The sequence below is a fragment of the Medicago sativa genome, chromosome 1, assembly GCF_051527215.1.
Source record: "Medicago sativa cultivar Bolivia chromosome 1, Bolivia_mono, whole genome shotgun sequence".
NCBI classification, from domain to species: Eukaryota; Viridiplantae; Streptophyta; class Magnoliopsida; order Fabales; family Fabaceae; genus Medicago; species Medicago sativa.
This window is the reverse complement of record NC_140749.1, coordinates 87,103,870-87,126,931: the sequence shown is the minus strand read 5'-3', so window position 1 is coordinate 87,126,931 and position 23,062 is coordinate 87,103,870. Positions and strand designations below refer to the sequence as shown.

At 31.7% G+C, this 23,062-nt stretch overlaps 2 protein-coding genes across 6 annotated transcripts; both read left to right on the top strand.

Moving 5' to 3' along the window:
• The first annotated feature begins 9,719 nt into the window (after positions 1–9,719).
• LOC146958660 (linoleate 9S-lipoxygenase 5-like) lies at positions 9,720–16,444 on the top strand. 5 transcript variants are annotated; one of them, XM_085740197.1, is made up of 10 exons: positions 9,720–9,774; positions 9,966–10,158; positions 10,622–10,917; positions 13,265–13,505; positions 13,591–13,929; positions 14,022–14,107; positions 14,339–14,446; positions 14,569–14,873; positions 14,951–15,214; positions 15,357–16,444. In XM_085740197.1, the coding sequence occupies exons 2-10, from the start codon at positions 9,996–9,998 to the stop codon at positions 16,123–16,125; spliced, it is 2,571 nt and encodes an 856-aa protein (XP_085596323.1). In that variant the 5' UTR covers positions 9,720–9,774; positions 9,966–9,995; the 3' UTR covers positions 16,126–16,444. The 5 variants fall into 5 exon arrangements, with proteins under 5 accessions (XP_085596323.1, XP_085596319.1, XP_085596320.1 ...); XM_085740193.1 differs by having other exon boundaries at positions 9,959–10,158; XM_085740194.1 differs by having other exon boundaries at positions 9,956–10,158.
• A 672-nt stretch (positions 16,445–17,116) lies between these two features.
• Positions 17,117–17,903, top strand: LOC146958659 (photosystem I reaction center subunit II, chloroplastic). The gene has a single exon (XM_085740198.1). It carries the CDS (start codon positions 17,510–17,512, stop codon positions 17,801–17,803), a length of 294 nt encoding a protein of 97 aa, XP_085596324.1. The 5' UTR covers positions 17,117–17,509; the 3' UTR covers positions 17,804–17,903.
• The last annotated feature ends 5,159 nt before the right edge of the window (positions 17,904–23,062 follow it).

Genomic DNA, 23,062 nt, shown 5'->3' with positions numbered 1-23,062 from the left:
AACATACATACTTGATTCCCCCTACATGACGTAACAACAACGTTTTGTTTTAGGAATCATGAAAAGGAATAAAAAAAAACAGAACAAACGATAATAGTCAAGTTATTATCATAGGCTATGTCAAGTTATTATCATAGGCAATAGTCAGCTCCAAAAATTTTGTTTGCAAGTGAATTATTAAAATTCAGACACTTATTCAAAATAAATTTAGTTATCAATGTTGTGGGGTGGAGAAAATCTTGTGTGGTCCTGGTCCACACAAGTGGTTTTTGATCACACAAAGAGAAAAAAGAGAAGAGAGAGAAGAGAGAGAAAATGGAGAAGAGAGAAGAGAAGAGAGAGAAGAAAAAAACTTGTGTGTGTGACCAAACCAAAATTCTTGGTCCTGGTCCACACAAGTGTTTCTATGTGGAGTGTGCTTTCCTGTGTCTGATCGTCGGGTGGCACTTGAGTGCCATTGGAAAACTAATGGTATGGTGACATTACCAATCAGTTACTGACACGTGGCATCTAGTTATTAAAATAAAATAAAAAACATTTTAAATGAAAAGGAAAGAAACACAAACACATCCTTCCGCCGCACAAACACATCCCTCCACCGGAGCCGCCCCTTCTTTCTTTCTCTCTTTACATTACTTTCTCTCTCTTACGTTCGCCGGAAAATTAAATCTCCGGCGAGTTTTCCGTTTCCCGTTTGACTGGAGTTCGTTAAATCAAATCATTTTTGCTTAATCTTAATTATTCTAAAGCTATTTTTCGTTTTAAGTTTGTTGCGTGCATGATAAAACGGCGACGTTTTCTTACGGTGAGAAATCTTCGGAGAGTGGGAAAACGGCGTCGTACGGATGAAGTTTGATCGATCGGTGAAGATGGGAAGAGTGGTAGTGGGAGTGACGGCGACAGTGGCGGTGGCGGCGGCGGCGGTTATTGTCGCTAGAAGAGTGAAGAGTAGAAGAAAGTAGCGAATGTGTTGAGCGAGTGTTGGAAGGTTAAGGCAAGTGGTGGATGCTAAGTTTGTGTGAACTGAGACTAAAATTAATAACTATAACCATAAAACAATTGAAGAAGAGGAATATGTCATATACGATGAATGGCCATTGATATTTGATATAGAAAAACATTCAAAAGTATCCCAAATCTGAAATTAGATTTATGCGGCTGAGGGATGTGTTTGTGCGGCAGAGGGATGTGTTTGTGTTTCTTTCCTTTACATTTAAACTGTTTTTATTTTTATTTTAATAACTAGATGCCACGTGTCAGCAACTGATTGGTAATGTCACCATACCATTAGTTTTCCAATGGCACTGAAGTGCCACCCACCCCCTGATCGTCATGCATTGCATCATTCACGTGGGTTTCTGAATCTCACAAAAAAAGACAAGGAATAATAAAGCCCTAAAATATATACTCACTTGTATTGAAAATTTATCGTGAAGTTTAATTTTTTTTTTTTTTGTTAAATATAGTTATTTTTTAATATAATTTATTTTAATAAGGTTAAAGAAGTAGTAAAATTTCCAGAAAACACTTTTGAGACAATAGAATATAAATTTGTGTGTTTATATTTAAAGATTAGAGGATGCATGTTTCGACTGTTGTTCATAAAGTCTAATTTATTTTTTTATTTTTTAAGGGATAAAGCCTACTCCCTCTGTCCCGGAATAACTGACCCATTTTCTAAAGATTAGAGGGATGCATGTTTCACCACTCCCGCTTATATTTAAAGATTAGAGGGATGCATGTTTCACCACTCCCGCTTGTCGGCGCGTGCATCTCACGCGCTCGCGTTAGCCAACGAAAATGCAACGCGTGACATTCTGGCTTTGGCTGTTTTCAGCATTCAACATGTTATACTTTCATCTCCTCTTTCCTCCACATCATTTCTTAACCAACTTCAACTCTCCATTGCAAACCCACCAAGTGTTGAAATTGGCTTTTAACACCACCATTGTATGTGGTCTAAAGTTTGAGAAAAAGTGAGAGATATCAAATTAGATAGACGTAACGTTACAACATTGTTATACTACATAATACTAGGTATATAACCCGTGCGTTGCACGGGTTTCATTAAAATATATATACATTCTTTCAAAAAATTAAAATATATATAATTTTTGTAAAATGGAAAATATAATATTTTTTTCAAGCATAATCACATATAGTTTTGTGATCGAATATGTTTTAAAAATTACGTTAATTTTTGTCTTGATCGTTAATTTATTAAAAATTGCATCAATTTATCTTGTATTTTGACAAACACCAAATACAATTATCAATTTATCTTGTAATTAGTTATTTGATCGTAAGGTAAACATAACTTTGATTTATTGTTCTTAAGCAATACTCACTCCGGTCACATTTATAAGCAAAAAACACCTTTTTAGGTTCATTGAATAATTAATGTATCCGGTCATATTTATATGTTAGATACATTAGTTATTCAATGTACCTAAAAAAGTGTTTTTCGCTTATAAATGTGACCGGAGGGAGTATTTTTTCAAAACTATTTACATATTGCTTATGATATTTTTTTAATGGATATTGCTTCATTAAATTGATTTTTTTAATTATTGCCATAACTTTGCTTCAGATCTTATTAGACATGAAGTTTATTAAAATAGACATATACCTATTGCATTAATATATGCTAATTCCTCGGGTTCAATGCGGGTTAGGTTTGCGCATTTGACAACACTATATGCTAGAAACAAAATCCAAACTTTTCTAAGTATTGCAATCTAACACATGGGAGTAACGGTTAATTTGAAACAAAGGAACTTTTGCAATCTTTTGGTTAAAAAAAAAACAAAAAAGAAACTATTGCAAATTGAGAATAATTTGTTTCAACTTTCAATGCTAAGCCGAGCTGTTTTATATTTTGTTATGAAAGTAATTTTTCTTTTCTTTAATATAAAATATGATTGATAATTGTTATTATTAAATTTAATGGGGTTAAGTATCTTTTTGGTCTCTATATAAAATCAGGACCTTTTAAGTTTAATCATTATTTAATTTCAATAATTATTTTAGTCTCTATAAAAAATTTATGCACTCAGTTTTAGTCCCTACTAAATCTAAAATTGTTTAATTATGCTTAAACTCTTAAGTTTTTGAATTTTTTTCAGACGTGTTAAGAACATTAGTAAAAGTTCTTCTGCAAAAAATTATCTCAAAATTTGATTTCTACGTCCAAATTTTTGTTACTTTTTATCTTGAGCTTTTGTAGTTTAAAAAAATTCATATTTAATTCATTTCATCTTAAAAATTCTAAAATTTAGTAAATAACCCTTTCCTAATGTTCTAAACTTGCCTAAAAAAATTGTTCTTAAATTTAAGAGTTTAAGGATAATTAAATAAATTTTGTTTTAGCAGGGACTAAAATCACATGTAATTTTTTTGTAGGAACTAAAAAAACTATTAAAATTAAGTAAGGACTAAACTTAAGGAACTGAGATCCTCTCCATTTATAAAATTAAATGGAGATTTCCATTATGAAAGATATAGACACATAAAATAGATGGTGGGTCCTATCATTAAATGAGTCCTATTATCATTAATTATTTTCAAGATTTTTTGTGTCTTTATCTATCTAAATGGAAGAAATAAGAAGAGTGGAATGGAGAAGAGTTTAAATGGAGAGGAACTTAACTCCTTCAAATGGCGTTCAAAAGATAATTAATTAGAGGCAAATCTTCTTGAAATTCTCATCTGATGTGTGTGTGTGTGAAGCTTAATTGCGATCACTTTTGTAACATCAGACGACTTTAAGTATTGTCAACTGACCCTTAGGGATGACAATGGGTACCCAATGGGTAGGGTACTACAGTGCCCTTCTCCGTACCCGCATTTGCAAAAAATACCCGTACCCTCGTGGGCAACAACTTTAGTGCCCTTCCCCATACCCTATGGGTACCTAAGTGCCCATACCCATGCCCGTTACCCGCACTTTAACTATGAAAAGAAAATAAAAACATCACAATTGAAATAAAACTATGGTCCAATTTTTTTTTTAAAAATTAACTCATCAAATCGTACGAATCGTAATATTTAGTCAAATAAAAAACATGCAAAATATCCCTAAAAAATTGTACATCGACACGATGGAGTTGTTATTGTATTAAGTAGTTTTTTGGTTTAGGTTTGGGTTTATGCTTAAATAGCTAAATAAATTAATTAATTATACACCAAAAACAAATAAATTATTTATGATATTATATAAATATGTACATGCGGGGTTGCGGGGCTGGGCGGTATAGTACCCTTACCCGTGCCCATACCCATTAAAATTTGCGGGTATTACTCGGACCCGTGCCCAAACCCATGAAAGCGGGGTTTTACCCTACCCATTGTGGGTATTATTTGCGGGTACCCATCGGGCCTGGGTCCAATTGCCAACCAACACAAGTCTTTTTAGCATGTTTTGGTGCTTATTCACATGTTTTTCAGCAAACTTCCCATAAAGGTCATCTATCACAAAATTGCTCAAAGTCAAACACGTTTAACTATGAAGTTCTTATTGCATGACTTTCAAAAAAGAAGATGCATCTCGTAGATTTAGATAATACCAAACAATTCTTTAAGCTTTCCTTCAACGATGCAATCACATACTTGCACAATCTCAAGATCACTTTGATTCCAATGTGAATTCAGTTCGTCTAAAAGCTGTCAAAAGCCGCTCGTTATTATGCCTTGTGCACTGACAACCACTCATCGTCTTAGCAATTCTCAAGCGTTACACCTTTTATAACAAATCATGGCTCTAAAGCTTCTTGCGGTGGGGTTGTTTGTGGTGATCATGAGAATTTTCAATTGAGGTTCCCTAATAATATTGGGGCATGTATCATCCATATTGGGGATCTATGGATATATTAATGTTTTTTTTTGTTAACTTCAAATGTATAAGGTGGATCAATATTGTAGGTGATCAACCAAAGACGTTATTAAAAAGAAATAATTACATTTTGCAAGTCTATAAAATCTAACAATGAACCACAAACACCAAATTATATGGTACATTTATTCACCTTCATCTCTTCTCCTTTTCTTCATCTTCATAATCACCGTCTTACACCTTCATAAAAAAAACCAGAATAAAAAAAACAATAAATCAATTAAAAGAAGTCAACTTAAAAAAATACATCTCAAAAGCTTCAATTATTACCTTACCCTATAATTGATTTTTCGAAATTGATTTTTTTATTGATTTATTGTATTTTTTTAGGTTTTTTTAAATTAAGTTGTAAAATGATGATGATGAAGAAAATGAGAAGGGAAAAAGATGAAGAAATGTACCATATAATTTGGTGTTGTTGGTTCACTGTTAGATATCATAGACTTGCAATATCCAACAATTTCTATTTATGACAAAAAGATCTAGTGACCGAGATTAAAAAAATTAATAAGGTCTTGATGGATCATCTACCACGATGATCCACCTTATACATTTGAAGTTAAATATTGATGGAAGAGACTTATTTAACAAACGAACATATAATTAAAAGACTCAAACAAAATGAAAACTAATCAAAAGACGAAAACAAACCCTCAAAAATAGTCAATGGACCAAAACACCAATTTAACCTAAATAATTCAATGCTCACCGCACGGTCAAGCATTATGGCAATTGGCCATGAATGTCAATAATGATTGAGGTATTTTCAGAAACTACATTTTATTGTTGCTTTCAACCTTGTTCAGAGAAGACAATAACTCATCATAAAATTTAGGCAATTTTAGGAAGGGAGGTGGTGGTGGTTTAAGAACTGCATTTTATTGTTGCTTTCAACTTTGTTTTTTGACAGAGTGTTGCTCTCAACCTTGAAAATAATATATTATAAGTATGCGTGTGAAACGTGGATACATATTAATTTTTTTGATCAAGTGGATACATATTAATAATAACAATCATCATTCCTAAAAAAACAATTATCATTCGTATTTTATATTTAAGAAAAGAAAATTCACTTTCATAACAAAAACAAAATATAAAACAATACTTGTAGCAATAAAAACAAATTATTGTCAACTTTTCTGTAAGAAAAACAAATTATTGTCAACTTGCAACCTCTATCATAGAGTGGAAACACACTCTCTCATAGGTTCTCTATCACAAACAAGAAGAATTGAGAGTCACACATACATGATTAGGGGCGGGAATATGCCGGCTTACAGGGGCCTACGACCTAGCCTACGACAGGTCAGGCCAGGCCAGGCTTTTTTCTTAAAAAGAGAAAGTCTAGGCTTTTTTAGAAGCTTATTTAGCTTAAAAGGCCAGGCCACATGCCATTCAAAAAGTCTCTTAGGCCTATTAGGCCGGCCTATTTAAGTAAACATGACTAATATTATTTATTATTATAGCATATTTTGTATTTTGAATTAAAATAAAAATTTGTTAACGTTACCAGTAATGTAAGATTATTAGTATACATTAATTTTTTGCATATATAAATGTATTATTATAAACAAGAATTGAAATATGATACAATATATAGTCAATTTCCCAAAAAGCTCATGTTGATCATCAAGAAAGAGTTTAATATAATTGATCTATTAGTTCACTAGTCTATTTAAACTTAAATCACATTACTTATTTAAATATGTTCATATGAAATAGGCTTTTAAACAGGCTAGCAGGCCGTATCAGGCTTTCAGAAGCCCAGACTTAGGCCTAAAAAGTAAGCCTATGACAGGCCGCATGCCAGACTTAGGCCTTAAAAAAATTTGGCAAGCCAGGCTTAGGGCTTGCAAAGCCTAGCTCGGCCTAACCTATTCCCACCCCTATACATGATCAGTCGGTGAGTTAGAAAATATGATATGGGGTTAGAATTTTCTAGTTGATCCATTTATTTATTTAAACATGTCGGTTTAAAACTATTTTTAAACAATTTTTTTAAATATTACTAATGGTCAGGCCTAAATCCAGTGGGTCAGGCCGACCCATGTAAAATACAGGCTAAGTGGAATAGTCCAAAACAATATGACCACTTTGTGCCTTTTTTAGAGTACAGTCTCTGATAAAACATAGGCACAATGAGTCCGACCCACTTTAATAGCTTTGCTCTTAGGTTTCATCCAATGAAGCTAGTTTTATTTGAGGCGTGTCAACAGACACGTCTATTTAAGACATATCAGAGACTAAATGTGAGTATTTGTCTTAGTTGGGATTTGAACATTGATTTGTCATGTTCTGAGAGTTTAACCCTTTAAAGAAAAATATGCGAATGAGAAATAAAACATTATAAAAAGTTATAGGAAAAAGACAAATTATTCTATTAAAAATAACAAATTTATTTATTTTATTGATATTTGCCAATATTCTTAAATCAACATAAAAAGAAACGAGCAAAGCAACATTTTTTTTTGTTGGTTGAGTAGCCTAATGATTGAGACTCACACATTTAAATATAGAGAAGCAAAGAGTATGATGTTTAAACTTCACATAATATTGTCATTGAAGTTCTTACAAACCGAAATGTACTTTCAGGATCATTATCATATTTTCCATCAAAGATATATTTATGACTTTAGTCAGGTTATATATAGACTCGTTTCTTTAGAATTAGAGGTACAAAGAGGATTGATGACCGATTTATTAGCTGAATATTGTTTGAATCTTGAGCCTAATTCCTTTTTTTATTTTTAAAGTTTGTCCCTCCTTTTCAGCGGCGAAGCTAGGAAAAAATTTACGCAGGGGCCAACTATAAAAAAAATAAATTAAAACCAACATATTAATTTTAAAGATAAAATATATTTTTAGTCCTATAAATTATAATTTTTTAAGTTTGGTCCTTACAAACAAATTTATTCAATTTTTGTCTCGATTTTTTTTAAATTTTTTTTAAAAAAAGTGCTTTTTTAGTCTTGGATTTCATCTTTATAACAAAAAATTAAGAACTAAAATCGCAAGTGTTGTAGAGACTAAAATCAAAATAATCCAAAAATTAACCAATGCATGAAAATTAACTCAGAGCAGTAACAAATGATAAAAATTGACAATAGCTATTTAAAAAAGTTGGACAAAATGTGTTTCAAGAAGCCAATTTTATCCATAAATGACTATTTACAAAATAGATTAATAATATATTTTCCAATGTGCACAAATAGGTTATGTTTAATTATGACTATTGTTTTGATAGTTTTTATTGTTGAAAAAGTTTTCTCCATAATTGTTATTGAGATCGGAAGTACCAAACCAATACAAATAAATCTATCAATCATATTACTATAATTTTTTACTTTCTTATTTATGCTAATTTTCGACAATTGAACTTGTTTGGGGTAGCTCAATATTTATTATTTGAGGTAGCTGGATATAAATACATACCAACTACTACAATAATAATTTTTTTTTTGGGGTAGCCAAGGCTACCCCTACCCATTGAAAGGATATGCCCCTGCTCCTTTTGTTTCTACATGTATTTCTACGAGAAATGATATTTGTACAACAATTTTATGATAATTTTTGAACAATTTTTATTTCCTATTCACATTATGTTTTTATTATTTCTATTTATTTTTCTTTCTCTCTATTGTTTTAGACAAAAAAAAAGTTATCCAAAAATTATCACAAAATAGTTTTTTTTAGAAAATTTATCACAAAATATTGTTATACAAATATTGTTACTCTACGTGTATATACTTCTTTTTGTTCATAAAAAAATGGGACAAAGACGTGGGCAACATGTTACATGTGTGTTTCACCCAAACAAAAATAAGAATGTTACATGTGTATTTAATTTAAATAGTTTTGTTAAAATAAAACAATATAAATGTAATTCTGTTAATATAAAACAATATAAATAATTCTGCAATCTAACAACTGCTGTGATGTGATATGTGGGCCATTTTGGAATCAGATTCTTTGATTGTTAAAAGATAAAGATATCTTCTACTTCTACGTGAGTCTCGCCTCCCGAATATATTTTTAATTTTCTTTCAAATAAAAAAGAGGATATTTTTAATTTCTCTTTCAAAGAAAAAAAGTATTCCCTCCATCCTTTGTATATAAGTTCTCATTGCCTTTTCCACAATTACACGGAAAAATTGTTAACGCAATTAATGTGTTTATTTTATGTGTTACTATTATTAAATTGTCTTTTGTTTGTATTACATCTGACTTTTCATATTTCAAGACAAGATAGTAATAAAAGTATGTTTAGAAAAATAATAATAAAAGCATCTAAAAATTCGAAAAAGAGTTTGTATTTATGGACAAATTTTTAGTCAAATAGTAAGTGCTTATATATAAGAACTGAGGGAGTATGTTTTTAATTTAAAAAACGCTATCAACACTTTTTTTTTTTATAAATAATTTTCACTCTATTATTAACTTAAATTAAAGTGAATCACACTCTTTTCACATTTAAAATGGTGGAATGTATTATCCGATAAAAAAAAGAAAGTGTTAATAACATTTCTCTTTTTCCACTTTTGTCCTTGTTTCCAAACCTAACCACCAATAAGAAGAAGGAAAATGTTGTTTCTCTATAAAAATAGCATCAAAAATTTTTCAAGACACAACTGACAAGTTTTAATTACATGATTTATTTATTCACTTCCTATTTTTCAGTCACACCTCCTTAAATTGTGGCAAATAGTGCATTGTGATTGACTGCTCTTTATTCTTGAAAAATTCTAGATGTTATTTTTTGAGAGATATATCATTGCTCTAAGAAGAAACCATGTGTAGCTTATATAATAATTGGACTTCTTTAACATGTATAGGCAACCATATGACATTATGACCCTCCACTGCAGAGTTCAATTCTAAATAAGGTTTGTCCAAATTTTCCAATTGCTATTAGTAGTACGTACATGTAACTGATTTTTCCAATATCTCTTTTCTTGATAGAAATAAGCCTCTAATTTCTGATTCTTACTTTATAAATTTATTTTTTAGATTATTGAGTATTTGAGAATCTCACATCCTATTTGTACTGATACACTTGTTTTGAAGTAGTGTTTAGGTATTGGCTTGGTACGTAACAAGAAGAATCATGGAGATGAATTACAAAAAAAGGGTTAGAGGGAAAGTGGTTTTAATGAAGAAAAGCTTGTTGGATTTCCATGACATCAAAGCAAACGTTCTTGATAGAATTCATGAGTTTTTAGGCAAGGGTGTTTCACTTCAGCTCATTAGTGCTACTGCTCCTGATCCAGGTTTTTCCACTCTCCTTACTTAATTTCACCATAAGCTAGTACTACTATATAAGATATAAAATGCTTGTACATAATAATTTTAACTTGTTGATCATAAGAAGAAGAAGAGTGAAGAAGAAGCAAAGGATCTGAAAATATTGAATAATGACATCGCTTCCTGTTGCATGTAAATCTGTAATGAACAGAAGTCAAGTCAACTACATTATGGTCTTTTTTCTAGTCTTCTGTGTGTAATAAATTAAAGATCTGATTCGGAGAGAAATATTTGTCTTATACTTCTTCTGTTGTACTAATATTAGTGGTTTTGTCACCCTACTTTTTAATTAATTTAACTGAATGAGTTGCTAACTCATATTACTTTAGAAGATTTTGTTTGTGATATGAAGTACTTTTGTTGTGAATTATGTTAGTTTACCAGAAGCAATAATATAATTAATTAATTTTTTGGGTGTGTTATTATTAGCAAAGGGACTGAAAGGAAAACATGGAAAAGTGGCATGCTTGGAGAGGTGGATGTCAAGCATATCATCACTGACAACAGCTACAGACACAGAATTCTCAGTTACATTTGATTGGGACCATGAGAAGATGGGAGTTCCAGGAGCTTTCATAATCAAAAATAATCACCATAGCCAATTTTACCTCAAGACAGTAACCCTAGATGACATTCCAGGACATGGTCCTGTAACTTTTGTTTGCAACTCTTGGGTTTACCCTACTCATCGTTACACACATGATCGTGTTTTCTTTGCAAACAAGGTAATTTTTTAATTTCTAATGGAATAAAGTTGTCAAATTTATTTATTGTATTTTTACTCATAAATCTTACTTTGCTAAAGTAAAGCCTGTTGTGACAACTAAGCTTGGGTTTACTTAATCCACATGGAATGTATAGAAAAGATGGTACTCATTCCATTCCATTCCTTTTCTTTTGATGTTTTAAGTGATTGCACAAATATTAAGGAATCATTAAATTATAGAAATAATTGTATGGTTTATACTAAAATACCCTTACTTACTCCTTGATTGATTTTTTTTTGTCAAAATTCTAATCTCCTTAATTATTGAAACTCACCACACAAATTGCATTTATTATTTAAACTTCCAATTTTCTAAGTGTGTTTTTCAACAAGGGTAAAATTGGATAAAAAATATTAAAAACTCTAAAACATCAAAAGTTTTGGAATAAAGTTTAAGTTCTAAAACATGAAAAGAAAAGGAATGGATGGAATATATGGCTAATAAAGTCATAGCAGAAAATTATTACATAGAGTAAATCAATAAATAATACGAACAAAATAAATATAAATATAGGAAGATGTCTGTGTCAACTGTCAAGTTGAATTCAATGGCTTTGGAGGATTGTTAGACTTCATTCAAGAATTAAGATGTATGGTGGGGCTCTAATAAATAAATAGAACAGTTTCTTTTGACAGAGAAATAAATTCAGAAATATTGGTCATTGGTTGCGCTTGTTTATCAATTCAAGTTTAAATTTTTATTCAACATAATTCATTATCAACAAGGATGAGTTTGAACTTGAAAGTAAACGTAAATCCTTCTGTTCGTAAATATTTATTGAATCATAATGTTTTCCTTTTTTTTAATATTAATCATAATACTATTTTCCTTGAACACAAGAAACTTATTTTCTTCCTAAAAGTAAAATAAAGGATACGACTTGTCAAATATCTTGTTTTTTATTGTAGTTGATTGTACTATCTTTTATTTCAAAACTCGTAGATAGATACAATATAAAAAACAAGATATTTGACAAAAAAAACAAATTTTCGTTCGTTTCTGAAATATGGAACAACTTTTTATTTGGACATTCTTTCTTTTATAAACTTTTTTATTTGGACCACAAAATTTTTAAGATATAAAGGTACATTATTTATTTTTAATGTAATAAATATTCTCTCTCTATGTACCTCAAAAAAAAAAAAGTTATTCCCTCTCTATCTATTATGTTTACTCAATCTTCTATCTTCTACATTGAGTCTCATTTTTTTTTATGCGTGACATTTCCATTCATTCCTTCAAAAAAAAATTTCCATTCATATATATCGCAAAAAGAAAAAGAGAATTTTTGTTGTACAGAAAAAAAGAAGATAATTTTTTTTTTTAAAAATTTATATTATTTTGTTTGTATTGTTCATACACCGCCTAACATCAAATAAGATAAAAAGTTGTTCAGCAATTTCTTTTTTGAAGAGGTAAGTTGTTCAACAATTTAAAAGTATGTCATATGTTGTTGTATATTCAGTAGTTATTGTTTTGCTAATCAAACAGACCTGATGACTTTGGAAATGGACAACACCAATCTCAACATCTTTTAAATATAATTCATTAGTCTCATAAAAATTGTTTTTTTATTTTTTTTATTTTTTATCAAGCTCTCTAAAAAAATGAGTTTTATCAAGTTAACCTTATTATCAGTTGGTTGATTTTTACAAATACAATATGAAAAAAAAGATAATACTAATATGGAAATCATTCATACAGATAGATTTTATAATTGGAGAGAAAAAAGTATCTATCGCGTTAAAAATTAAAAAGTCATTTTTTTGGAACAATTTTTTATATACAAATTAAAAAGTCATTTTTTTTGGAACAATGAGTTGTTTGTATAATTTTTGCTAGTTCATCCAAAAGTCTATACTTTTATTGTTTGATTTACTTAACTTGTGTTGTACGTCATTTAAATTACAAAATACTTTCAAAATATTCTCTCTATATGTAGTTTGTTTTACGGTTTTATTATATTTTAAAATATTATCACTACAAATTAAGTGACTGAGTTTCCTTCAAAATAAAAAAAAAAGTGACTGAGTTTAAATGGTTAACGAATTTTCAGTAATAATATACGTTGATTCAATTTCAAATCCTAGAACAATTATTGATTAGACGTTAATTATTTTCGAACAAAATTAACAAAAAACTAATCTAATTTCATTTGATTTCTTACATTCCATATTGTGATATGATAAGTGTAAAATAGCATAATTTGTTACATTACAATACGAAATACTAAAAAAATAGGAAACATTTTGATTTGTTTTGTAAATGAAGTTTTTGATTTGAAGAAGCATGTATTGTGATACAGGCTTATCTTCCATGTGATACACCGGAGCTACTGCGCAAGTTGAGAGAAGAAGAACTTGCTACCCTCCGTGGTAAAGGGATTGGGAAACTTAATGAGTGGGATAGAGTGTATGACTATGCATGCTACAATGACTTGGGAACTCCAGATGATGGTCCAGATTATGCACGTCCTGTTATTGGAGGATCACAAAAGTTTCCTTATCCGCGTAGAGGAAGAACTAGTCGTCCACATACCAAAACAGGTTAGCAATAGCAACACAAACATTAGAGATCGGACTAGTATTTATAGCTGTATATAATGTTCTTTTAACTGTGTCATTGTTGCAGATCCTAAAACTGAGTCAAGATTGCATCTCCTGAATCTAAACATTTATGTTCCAAGAGATGAACAGTTTGGTCATGTAAAGTTTTCAGACTTTCTAGCTTATTCACTCAAATCTGTTGCTCAGGTTTTGCTTCCAGAGCTTAGATCTCTGTGTGACAAAACTATTAATGAGTTTGATACTTTCCAAGATGTACTTGATATTTATGAAGGAAGTTTTAACCTCCCAAGTGGACCTTTGCATAGTAAAATTAGAGACCTTATTCCTTATGAGATTTTTAGAGAACTTGTTAGGAATGATGGTGAGAAATTCCTCAGATTCCCTGTGCCTGACGTGATCAAAGGTATATATAGCATTTTAACCTTCCTTTAATAAAATGGAATCATTGATATGATTTTTGTTTCATTAATTAATTAATATTGGATATAATTGTAGCTAGTAAGACTGCATGGAGGACTGATGAAGAGTTTGGAAGAGAAATGCTTGCTGGGGTTAACCCTGTTATCATTCGCCGTCTTCAAGTACCGCTACATAATACTCCCTCCGAACTTAAATATAAGTAAAAAAGTTTATATGTACTTGTCTGAATTTACACAAGTACATATACATATACATTTTTTGTTTATATTTTAGTTTAGAGTTTACAATTTTAATTAAAATTTTTTATCCTGGTTCTCAATATGTTCCTTGAATTTTACATGAAGCATTGAAAATATAAAAATAATATGTTTCAATGTTTCTTCTACATGTAGGAATTTCCTCCTGCCAGCAAGCTGGACCCAAGTGTTTATGGAGACCAAAATAGTTCCATCCAAGCAAAGCACATAGAAAATAGTTTAGATGGGCTTACAATAGATGAGGTACTAATAAAGATCAAAATTCACTTACTCATTGACTAAAAATTGTATGAAAATGAGGTCAAATTCATGTTGAATGCTATAATCAATATCTATAACAAGAATCAAACTTCTTTATGTTGCAGGCTCTTGAAAGTGATAAACTCTATATATTAGATCATCATGATGCTCTGATGCCATACATAAGTAGAATAAACTCTACCAACACCAAGACTTATGCCACTAGAACACTCCTGTTTCTACAAGATGATGGCACATTGAAGCCACTGGCTATCGAATTAAGCTTACCTCATCCACAAGGCGAACAACATGGAGCTGTCAGTAAAGTTTTCACTCCATCACATGAAGGAGTAGCAGCCACCGTGTGGCAGTTGGCTAAAGCGTATGCTGCTGTGAATGATTCAGGATATCATCAACTAGTTTGCCATTGGTATGTCATTCACAAAATCACTAATCTCAATAATACCAAAGTGTTTGAAACTTTAATAAACTATGATTCCTGTGCAGGTTATTTACTCATGCAGTGATTGAACCATTTATAATAGCTACAAACAGACGACTGAGTATTCTTCATCCAATTCATAAGCTCTTGAAGCCACATTTCAAGGATACAATGCATATAAATGCCTTAGCTAGGCATACACTTATCAATGCTGGAGGAGTACTAGAGAAAACAGTTTTCCCTGGTAAATTTGCATTGGAAATGTCAGCTGTTGTATATAAAAATTGGGTATTCACTGAACAAGCACTACCTGCTAATCTGCTCAAGAGGTAAGTTCAAAATCCGAAACATCTAAAAGTGCGAATAGGATTACCTTATGTAGAGGGAACCTATGAAAAAAAAAAACGCTCTTATTGATTTAGTCCAATTTATCTAAACAAATGGTAATTCTATTTCATTTGAAACTTTCAGAGGCATAGCAGTTCCAGATTCAAATTTCCCCCATGGACTAAAACTTCTGATAGAAGACTACCCTTTTGCCGTTGATGGACTGGAAATATGGGATGCAATTGAAACTTGGGTGAGTGAATATTGTAATTTCTACTACACATCTGATGACATGATTGAGAATGACTATGAACTCCAACTCTGGTGGAAAGAAGTCCGCAATGAGGGTCATGGCGACTTAAAGGATAGGTCATGGTGGCCACAAATGAAGACTAGAATTGAGCTCATACAATCATGCACCATTATTATATGGGTGGCTTCTGCTTTTCATGCAGCTGTGAATTTTGGACAATACCCTTATGCAGGTTACCTTCCAAATCGTCCAACGGTTAGTCGTAGGTTTATGCCTGAGCAAGGTACACCAGAGTATGAAGAGCTTGAGTCAGATCCTGAATTAGCATTCTTAAAAACAATCACAGCTCAGTTCCAAACTCTTCTTGGTGTGTCATTGATAGAAGTTTTGTCTAGGCATTCGACTGAAGAGGTTTATCTTGGACAGACAGTAGATCCTGATTGGACTTCAGATGCTGAACCATTGGCAGCATTTAGGCGATTTTCACAAAAGCTGCTGGAGATTGAGAATAATATCATGAAAAGGAACAAGGACCCAAGTTTGAAGAACAGAAATGGGCCAGTGAAATTGCCTTATACCCTTCTGTTTCCCAATACCTCTGATTATTCTAGGGAGGGTGGACTCACTGGTAAGGGAATTCCCAACAGCATATCCATCTGAAACCATTCTCATTGAATTCTTGCTATTTATCTAACCAAAGACTTAGCTTTGGTGTCGAATAAACTATGTATCACCGCACTTTAGATTGAAGGTGTGTTTGGTGTCCGACATGCACAATCCAAACATATGTGGGTACATTCAATTATTTCATTTTCTTAAATTATTATTGGTGTCATCATGTAAGTGTCGTGTCTAGTGTCTGTGTCCGTGCTTCATAGTGAATAAATTATGTGTATGCCTACCATATTCTTGTATTTTTATCTTCTTGTTATGCCAAGACTAGAGTGCATGAACGAAATGTATAATATCATTAGTCTTCTAATTATCTTATGTTGGTGCTCCTTTAATTTGTCCAAGCTCATTCGTAATACTTTCCGAACTGGTTTTTGTGCTACTGTGGGAATGAAAGAGCAAAGGATGAAATGACACAGCACTAGAAAATCCTTAGAATATGCAAAAGTAATACAAGAACAAAGGCAAAGGTGATAAAAGGTCATCCATTTCTTGCAAATTAGACATTGAATCCTCATTCCCTCTAAACTTTGACAATTGAAGCTTTATTTCAATGGGAATCAGATTCAGAACTTGAGTTACACTCAATATATATATAGTTAAATCAGAAATTTGAGTTTTTCATGTTTGTATTAGCTGTATGATTTGGTTTTCAAACATTACTTTTTTAAACTTATACAAGTCCAATTTTATAAATTGTTATGATAAAATGTGCTTGGTAGTTAGGAGCAAAACAAGAAAAGAATGAAAGTGGTGGGACACATTTTCCTGGTCCCCATAAGGACAACATTGAGTACGAAGCATATGCTCTTGTTACACGTCCTTACCATGGGAAGGGACTCTTTTCATGAATCCAATCTTTTTGTAAGACATCGAATCAAAATCACAGAATCTAATTGGTCCAAGTCATCATATAATCTCACCACATCAACAACACTCTTCCAAAATCATTAACTTCCAAACTTGTACTACTGATATTGATCTTTCACAAGCCCAACACACTTCCCTCACAATACCACAAATAAAATCCAACTCACAATGGCCATGGCAGCTCAAACCCTCCCTCTTCACCCCTCCTCTCTCTGGTCCCAAACCTAATGACCGTATCTCTGTACCATGGAAACAATCACCCACATTGTCCTTCACAAATCCAAACCCTCTCAGTCTTAGGCTCACAATTTCAAGAAACATCAAAACAACAGCTGTTACTGAGGAAGCAACAGAGGCACCAATTGGCTTCACCCCACCTGAGTTAGACCCAAACATTCCCTCCCCAATTTTCAGTGGCAGCACTGGAGGCCTTTTACGCAAGGCCCAAGTTGAGGAATTTTATGTGATCACATGGGATTCTCCAAAAGAACAAATCTTTGAAATGCCTACTGGTGGTGCAGCCATCATGAGGGAAGGTTCAAATCTTCTCAAATTAGCAAGGAAAGAACAATGTTTGGCTCTTGGAACTAGATTGAGGTCAAAGTACAAGATCAAGTATCACTTCTATAGAGTGTTTCCCAATGGGGAAGTTCGATACTTGCATCCTAAGGATGGTGTGTACCCAGAGAAAGTGAACCCTAGTCGCCAAGGGGTTGGTCAGAACTTTAGGACTATTGGTAAGAATGTTAGTCCTATAGAGGTTAAGTTTAGTGGCAAGCAAGTGTGTGAATTGTGAATGTGAGCTCAGCATTCTCATATAATTATGATTTGATGTACTAATTTATGATCACATTTAAGTGAGACATGTTGAAATTGTAGTTTTACCTTTGTTTTTATAGTTTTTTTTTTTACTCTTGATTTTATGATTATCGTGTCAACATCATGTTTTGAAATGCTAATTTGTTTTAGCTTGGTCAAGCCTATAATTTGGATCAGAGTTCGCGGTGCTGTTCGGTTTTGAAGAGTATGACTCGATAAAATAATTCAATCGGATTCAATTTAATTTAAATGGGATTTTAGATCTTCTTACTGAATTTGTCACCTTATTTTAAAAGACATGTTTTGAATTTGAGAGGTTTAGAATTCGAGTCATGCCAGTGTCTATAAAGAGATTTAAATGTAAATCCTTTTTTCTTTTTGTTGGATATAAATCTAAGAGAAACAAAAAGCAAAATCAACTGAAAAATAAGGGAAAACTAAAGTCTAAGAAACCAAATTCTTGCAAAGTGTAAAAAGAGGAGGTCCGATAAGCCTGACAGAGAAGATATGTAAACCAAGAGCTCTAAGGTAGAAGAAACACTAAACATAGCTAAGAAGTCAGCTCAACTATTTCCTTTGCATATGGTGTGAGCAATGGAAGCGAGCCATGTTGAGAAGATCCTTTATGTCTTGGATCAGAATGACATATTTATGGAATTTGGGAGTTGGCTCCTTGAGGATACGAACATAATGGATGGAATCTATATAACAAACAATAGCTTGAAAATTCAGCTCCTCAGTTAATAACAACAATTGGTTAATGTCATGAAGCTCAACAAGGAGGATATCAGATGTGTGCGATGTAGCCTGAAAAACCTGAAATCCAAGACCCAGAAGAATGACGAAATAAGCCTCCAAATCCAGCTCTGATGGGATTACCTAAACAACTGCCATCAACATTATTAATGGTGCAACTATGATTAGAAGCGTTCCACTAAACCCATCTATCCTTAATACTTGCGGTTAGAAAGCAAGAAAAGCAAAGATTGAGAGTGTTAGACAAGCTGTGAGTTTCCATAACAAGGCGGTAAGTAGGGATCATACTATTGGAGAAGAAAATAGAGGTTCAGTTTCTCCAAGACCATCACACCCTAACAAAGAAGATGTTGGAATGATGAGAAACGAACCATTGCTTGAGCTAACCACGAGTATCCATACTAGAGAAAAACTTGGTAGATCGGTGAAATCCAGAAGCACTTGAGAGATGATTTAAGGCCATACTATCTCGAATGCCACCAAGAAAGGTTTCTCACAGGAAGAGCAACAAGGACATAAGTTATTAGGAGCAAGATTCTGATGGTGCAGAAGAGACAAACTAACGATCGAGTTGTAAATATAAATCTTTTTTGTAAATGTTCATTGAGTTCGAATGTCTTCCCTTAATTTTATTTATAAAGAATAAATAAAAAATTATACTATTCTATATATTTTTAGGAAAAAGAAGGAGAATGTTGATTAGTGTCCTTGAGATATTGGTTAAAACACTAAAATACATAAGTTTGCATCAAAAAGTGGGGTACTTAATACCAATACAAAAGTAAAAACATGTATTTTCAAGAGAAAACTTCTATTATTGGATTCCTTACCTTAACCAATGTCTTTATGCCACTCATTAGCCAAAAAAGGTCAAATAATCATTTTTGTCTCTGAATGTGTAACGAGCAGTCACAATAGTCCCTCAATGTAGTGGAATTACAAAATAGTCCTTGAGTTCACTTGCTTGGTCAAAATAATCCCTAATGAGAACAAATGCTCCTGTTTGCAATCAAGAAATGTGTACATCTTTCAATTATTCTTTGTTTTAACCGTATGTCAATTAACCCATCACACTTCAATCGTCTAAGAGCTCCAAGGACATGGTGTTAAAGGAAACATTTTAACGTCACATACCATTTTGACTAACAAAATGTATAATCAATGATTATTTTGTAATTTTATTACATTGGCGACTATTATGGCTACTCGTAAAACCATTTCTTGATAGCATAAATTATGAAAGAAAACACCTCAGAAATGTGACATGATGATATGAGGTACTAGTAAAACCATTTGCAATAAAATAAAACTATATAGAATTAATAGTCCGTTCCCAAAATAGAATGGCAACAATTTAAATTTTTTTATTAAGATAATATTTATTTTTTGGTCCTAAATTTCTTAGGTGGGTTGCGTTTTGAGGTTTACTAGAGTCAGATTAGCCTGTCCTAGTGAGCTTAGCTCAGTTGGTAGGGATAATGCATGGTAATATACAAGGTCCGAGGTTCAAACCTCGATCACCACAAAAAAAAAAGAGTCAGATTAGCCTCAAAACTTAAAAGTAGTATTTACAAATTACCTATTAAAAATGTCCTCACATCGACAAAAGAAATTGAATAAAAAATGATGACAATAATTTAATTTGTTTTGACATAATGATAATAAATAAAGAGTTTAATTAGAATACTCTGACAGTGTAAAACGACTTTACACTGTCAACCAATTAAAAAAATTCAATCAAACACATCAGCATGTGTTAAAAATAGAAAAATTCAAATAAAATATTGGGTTAATTATGTTTCTAGTCCCTATAAAATAGTGACCTTGTAAGTTTAGTCCCTACTTAATTTTAATAGCATTTTTAGTCCCTATAAAAAAAATTTACTTATAATTTTAGTCCCTCCTAAAACAAAGTTTGATTAATTATCCTTAAACTCTTAAATTTTTGAACGATTTTTTTGAGACAAGATTAGAACACTACGAAAGGTTCGTTTACTAAAATTTAGAATTTTCTGACATGAAATGAATTAAATATGAATTTTTTAAAACGACAAAAGTTAAAGATAAAAAGTAATAAAATCTGGATGTAGAAATCAAATTTTGCGATAATTTTTTGCGGAGGAACTTTTAGTAATGTTCTAAACATGTCTGCAAAAAATTGTTCAAAAACTTAAGAGTTTAAGCATAAATTAAACAAATTTGAATTGAGTAGGGACTAATACTCAATGCCAAAAAACAAAATTAGGGACTAAAAGAGCTATTAAAATTAAGTAAGGACTAAACTTAAGAGGTCCCTATTTTATAGGGACTAGAAACATAATTAACCCTAAAATATTCTCTAATAACTTCTCCCATGTCTGCAAGGCTAGTTTCTACATACTACATAAGATAAAATTTTCTTTGATTTTTCATTGTAATCACAAGAATTATATGAAAAGAAAATAAAAAAAATATATGTGAAGAAAGTAATATCTAAAAAATTAGAAGGACATTGGAGTGCATATTATTTTAGCATAAGTCTGATCATAACAGTGAATGACCACACATTTTTTTATGACTATAAACACTCTTAGAATCATTTGTGAGTAGATTTATATAAAAAATTAATTTCCCTTTTGCATTATATTTTATATGGCTCCAATTGATGCTAAATAATGATAGCATTTAATCATGAAAACGATGAACAAATTGAAAAAAAGAAAGAGATGAAGGAGAACGAGGGCAAGAGTGAAAACAAAGGAAGACGGAGAGAAGAAAATAGGCATGGCAATGGGGCGAGGTGAGGACGGGTTTTACATTCCCCGTCCCCATACCCGATTGTCATATACTTACCCGTTACCCTACTCATACCTAACGGGGATGAGAAATTGAACCCCAACCCCGTCCCCAATGGGTTCGGGTATCCCCGCCCCATCCCCGTCCCCACATTGAATAATTTTTTTAAATAAAAAATAGAAGTTTTTTTGCAACCCCTAGAGAAATGTTGTAATGCATTATCCGATAATATGCTCACTTTAACATTTGTTAGATCGATTGATTTAGTTGCCCCTTTAAATATTAATGGTAGTTTTTATAACACGACAATTATTAAACAAAATAACATGACATATCAACATAAAATAGTTTTCTGCATTCGGGACGGGTTTGGGTATGAGTTTGGGGTGGGTACCTATATACCCGTTACCCGTCCCATACCCATGTTTTGGAATCGGGGAAAACCCAAACCCATACTCATACCCAGTCAAAACAGGGAAAACCCGTCAAATTGGGTTTGGTTCGGGTGGGTAAGCACGGGTATGGGTTTTGTTGCCATGCCTAGAAGAAAAAAACATCCTGTCGTGAGAGAGAATGAATTTGGAAGTGTAAAATTAGAAATGTGGAAATAAGACATTTATTCAAAAGATTTGATTTGATTTTCTCTATTTTTAATACATAGCCTTATGTGTCTAACTAAATGATTTTAATTGGTTGACCGTGTAAAATAACTTTACACTATCAGAGTATTCTAATTAAACTCATAAATAAAATCCTTAAAAAAAATTAATGTAGGGATGATGCTTCCATCTAAGAGACGCAAATTTCTTATCGCAAAAAATGAATCACCTTAATGAAGGGCGGAACTTATGGTCTCATTAAAGCGGTAGTGCAAGCGATTCCAACGTATGTTATGAGCTGTTTTAAGCTACCGGATAGTCTATGTGTGCACATAGAAAGTATGATTAGTAAATTTTGGTGGGGAAGTAAACAAGGTGAGCGGAAAATTTATTGGATGGCTTGGAATTCTCTTTGTAAGGATAAAAAAGAAGGAGGTATGGGATTCAAAACTTATGGTCTCCGGTTAAATTTTTTTTTGACATAAACTTGATTACTTAATGCAGTAGAATATATATATAAAATTTTGACATAAACTTGATTACTTAATACAGTAGAATATATATAAAATTGATGAAAAAAAGTCACTTTCTTTTTCTAGACGCAAAAACGTCACATTTTGGTTAGTAAGTAAATAAGTCATCTAACATCTCTTTTCATATTAGCAAGATAACGATCGATGACTTTTTTTTATCTATAAAAAACGACTGATGATTTTAAAATTTGCCATCTTACTCCACCGAAAACATAGAATACATTTTCGAAGCTATTATAAATTCATAGTGCATTTGATGTGGAAAGGTTTTCTAATAATTTTGTATATTATTTTTTGGTTACAATAATTTGGTATATTATTATATAAAGCTAAAATATTTGGATATCAAGTTTAGACATGTATCATCTCAAAAAAAAAATTAGATGTGTATGATACACACTCACAAGTTTTCTTTCTCATTCGCATAATTAACCAATATTATATCTTCAAAGCTGAGAGATTCATGATCGGACATTTCTCAAACTACAGTAAGTCTAGCTAATTTGGTCATATATCAAATGTTTTTTTTTTTTTTTTTTTTTTACGGTAATAAGGATCTAATTCAAGCAAACA

Excerpts from the sequence above, each read along its gene's own strand:
- LOC146958660 (XM_085740197.1), top strand. The coding sequence starts at position 9,996 with ATGGAGATGAATTACAAAAAAAGGGTTAGAGGGAAAGTGGTTTTAATG. Across the intron at positions 10,159-10,621 it reads TGCTACTGCTCCTGATCCAG|CAAAGGGACTGAAAGGAAAA; the intron begins GTTTTTCCACTC and ends TGTTATTATTAG. Across the intron at positions 13,506-13,590 it reads TCGTCCACATACCAAAACAG|ATCCTAAAACTGAGTCAAGA; the intron begins GTTAGCAATAGC and ends TCATTGTTGCAG.
- LOC146958659 (XM_085740198.1), top strand. The coding sequence starts at position 17,510 with ATGCCTACTGGTGGTGCAGCCATCATGAGGGAAGGTTCAAATCTTCTC.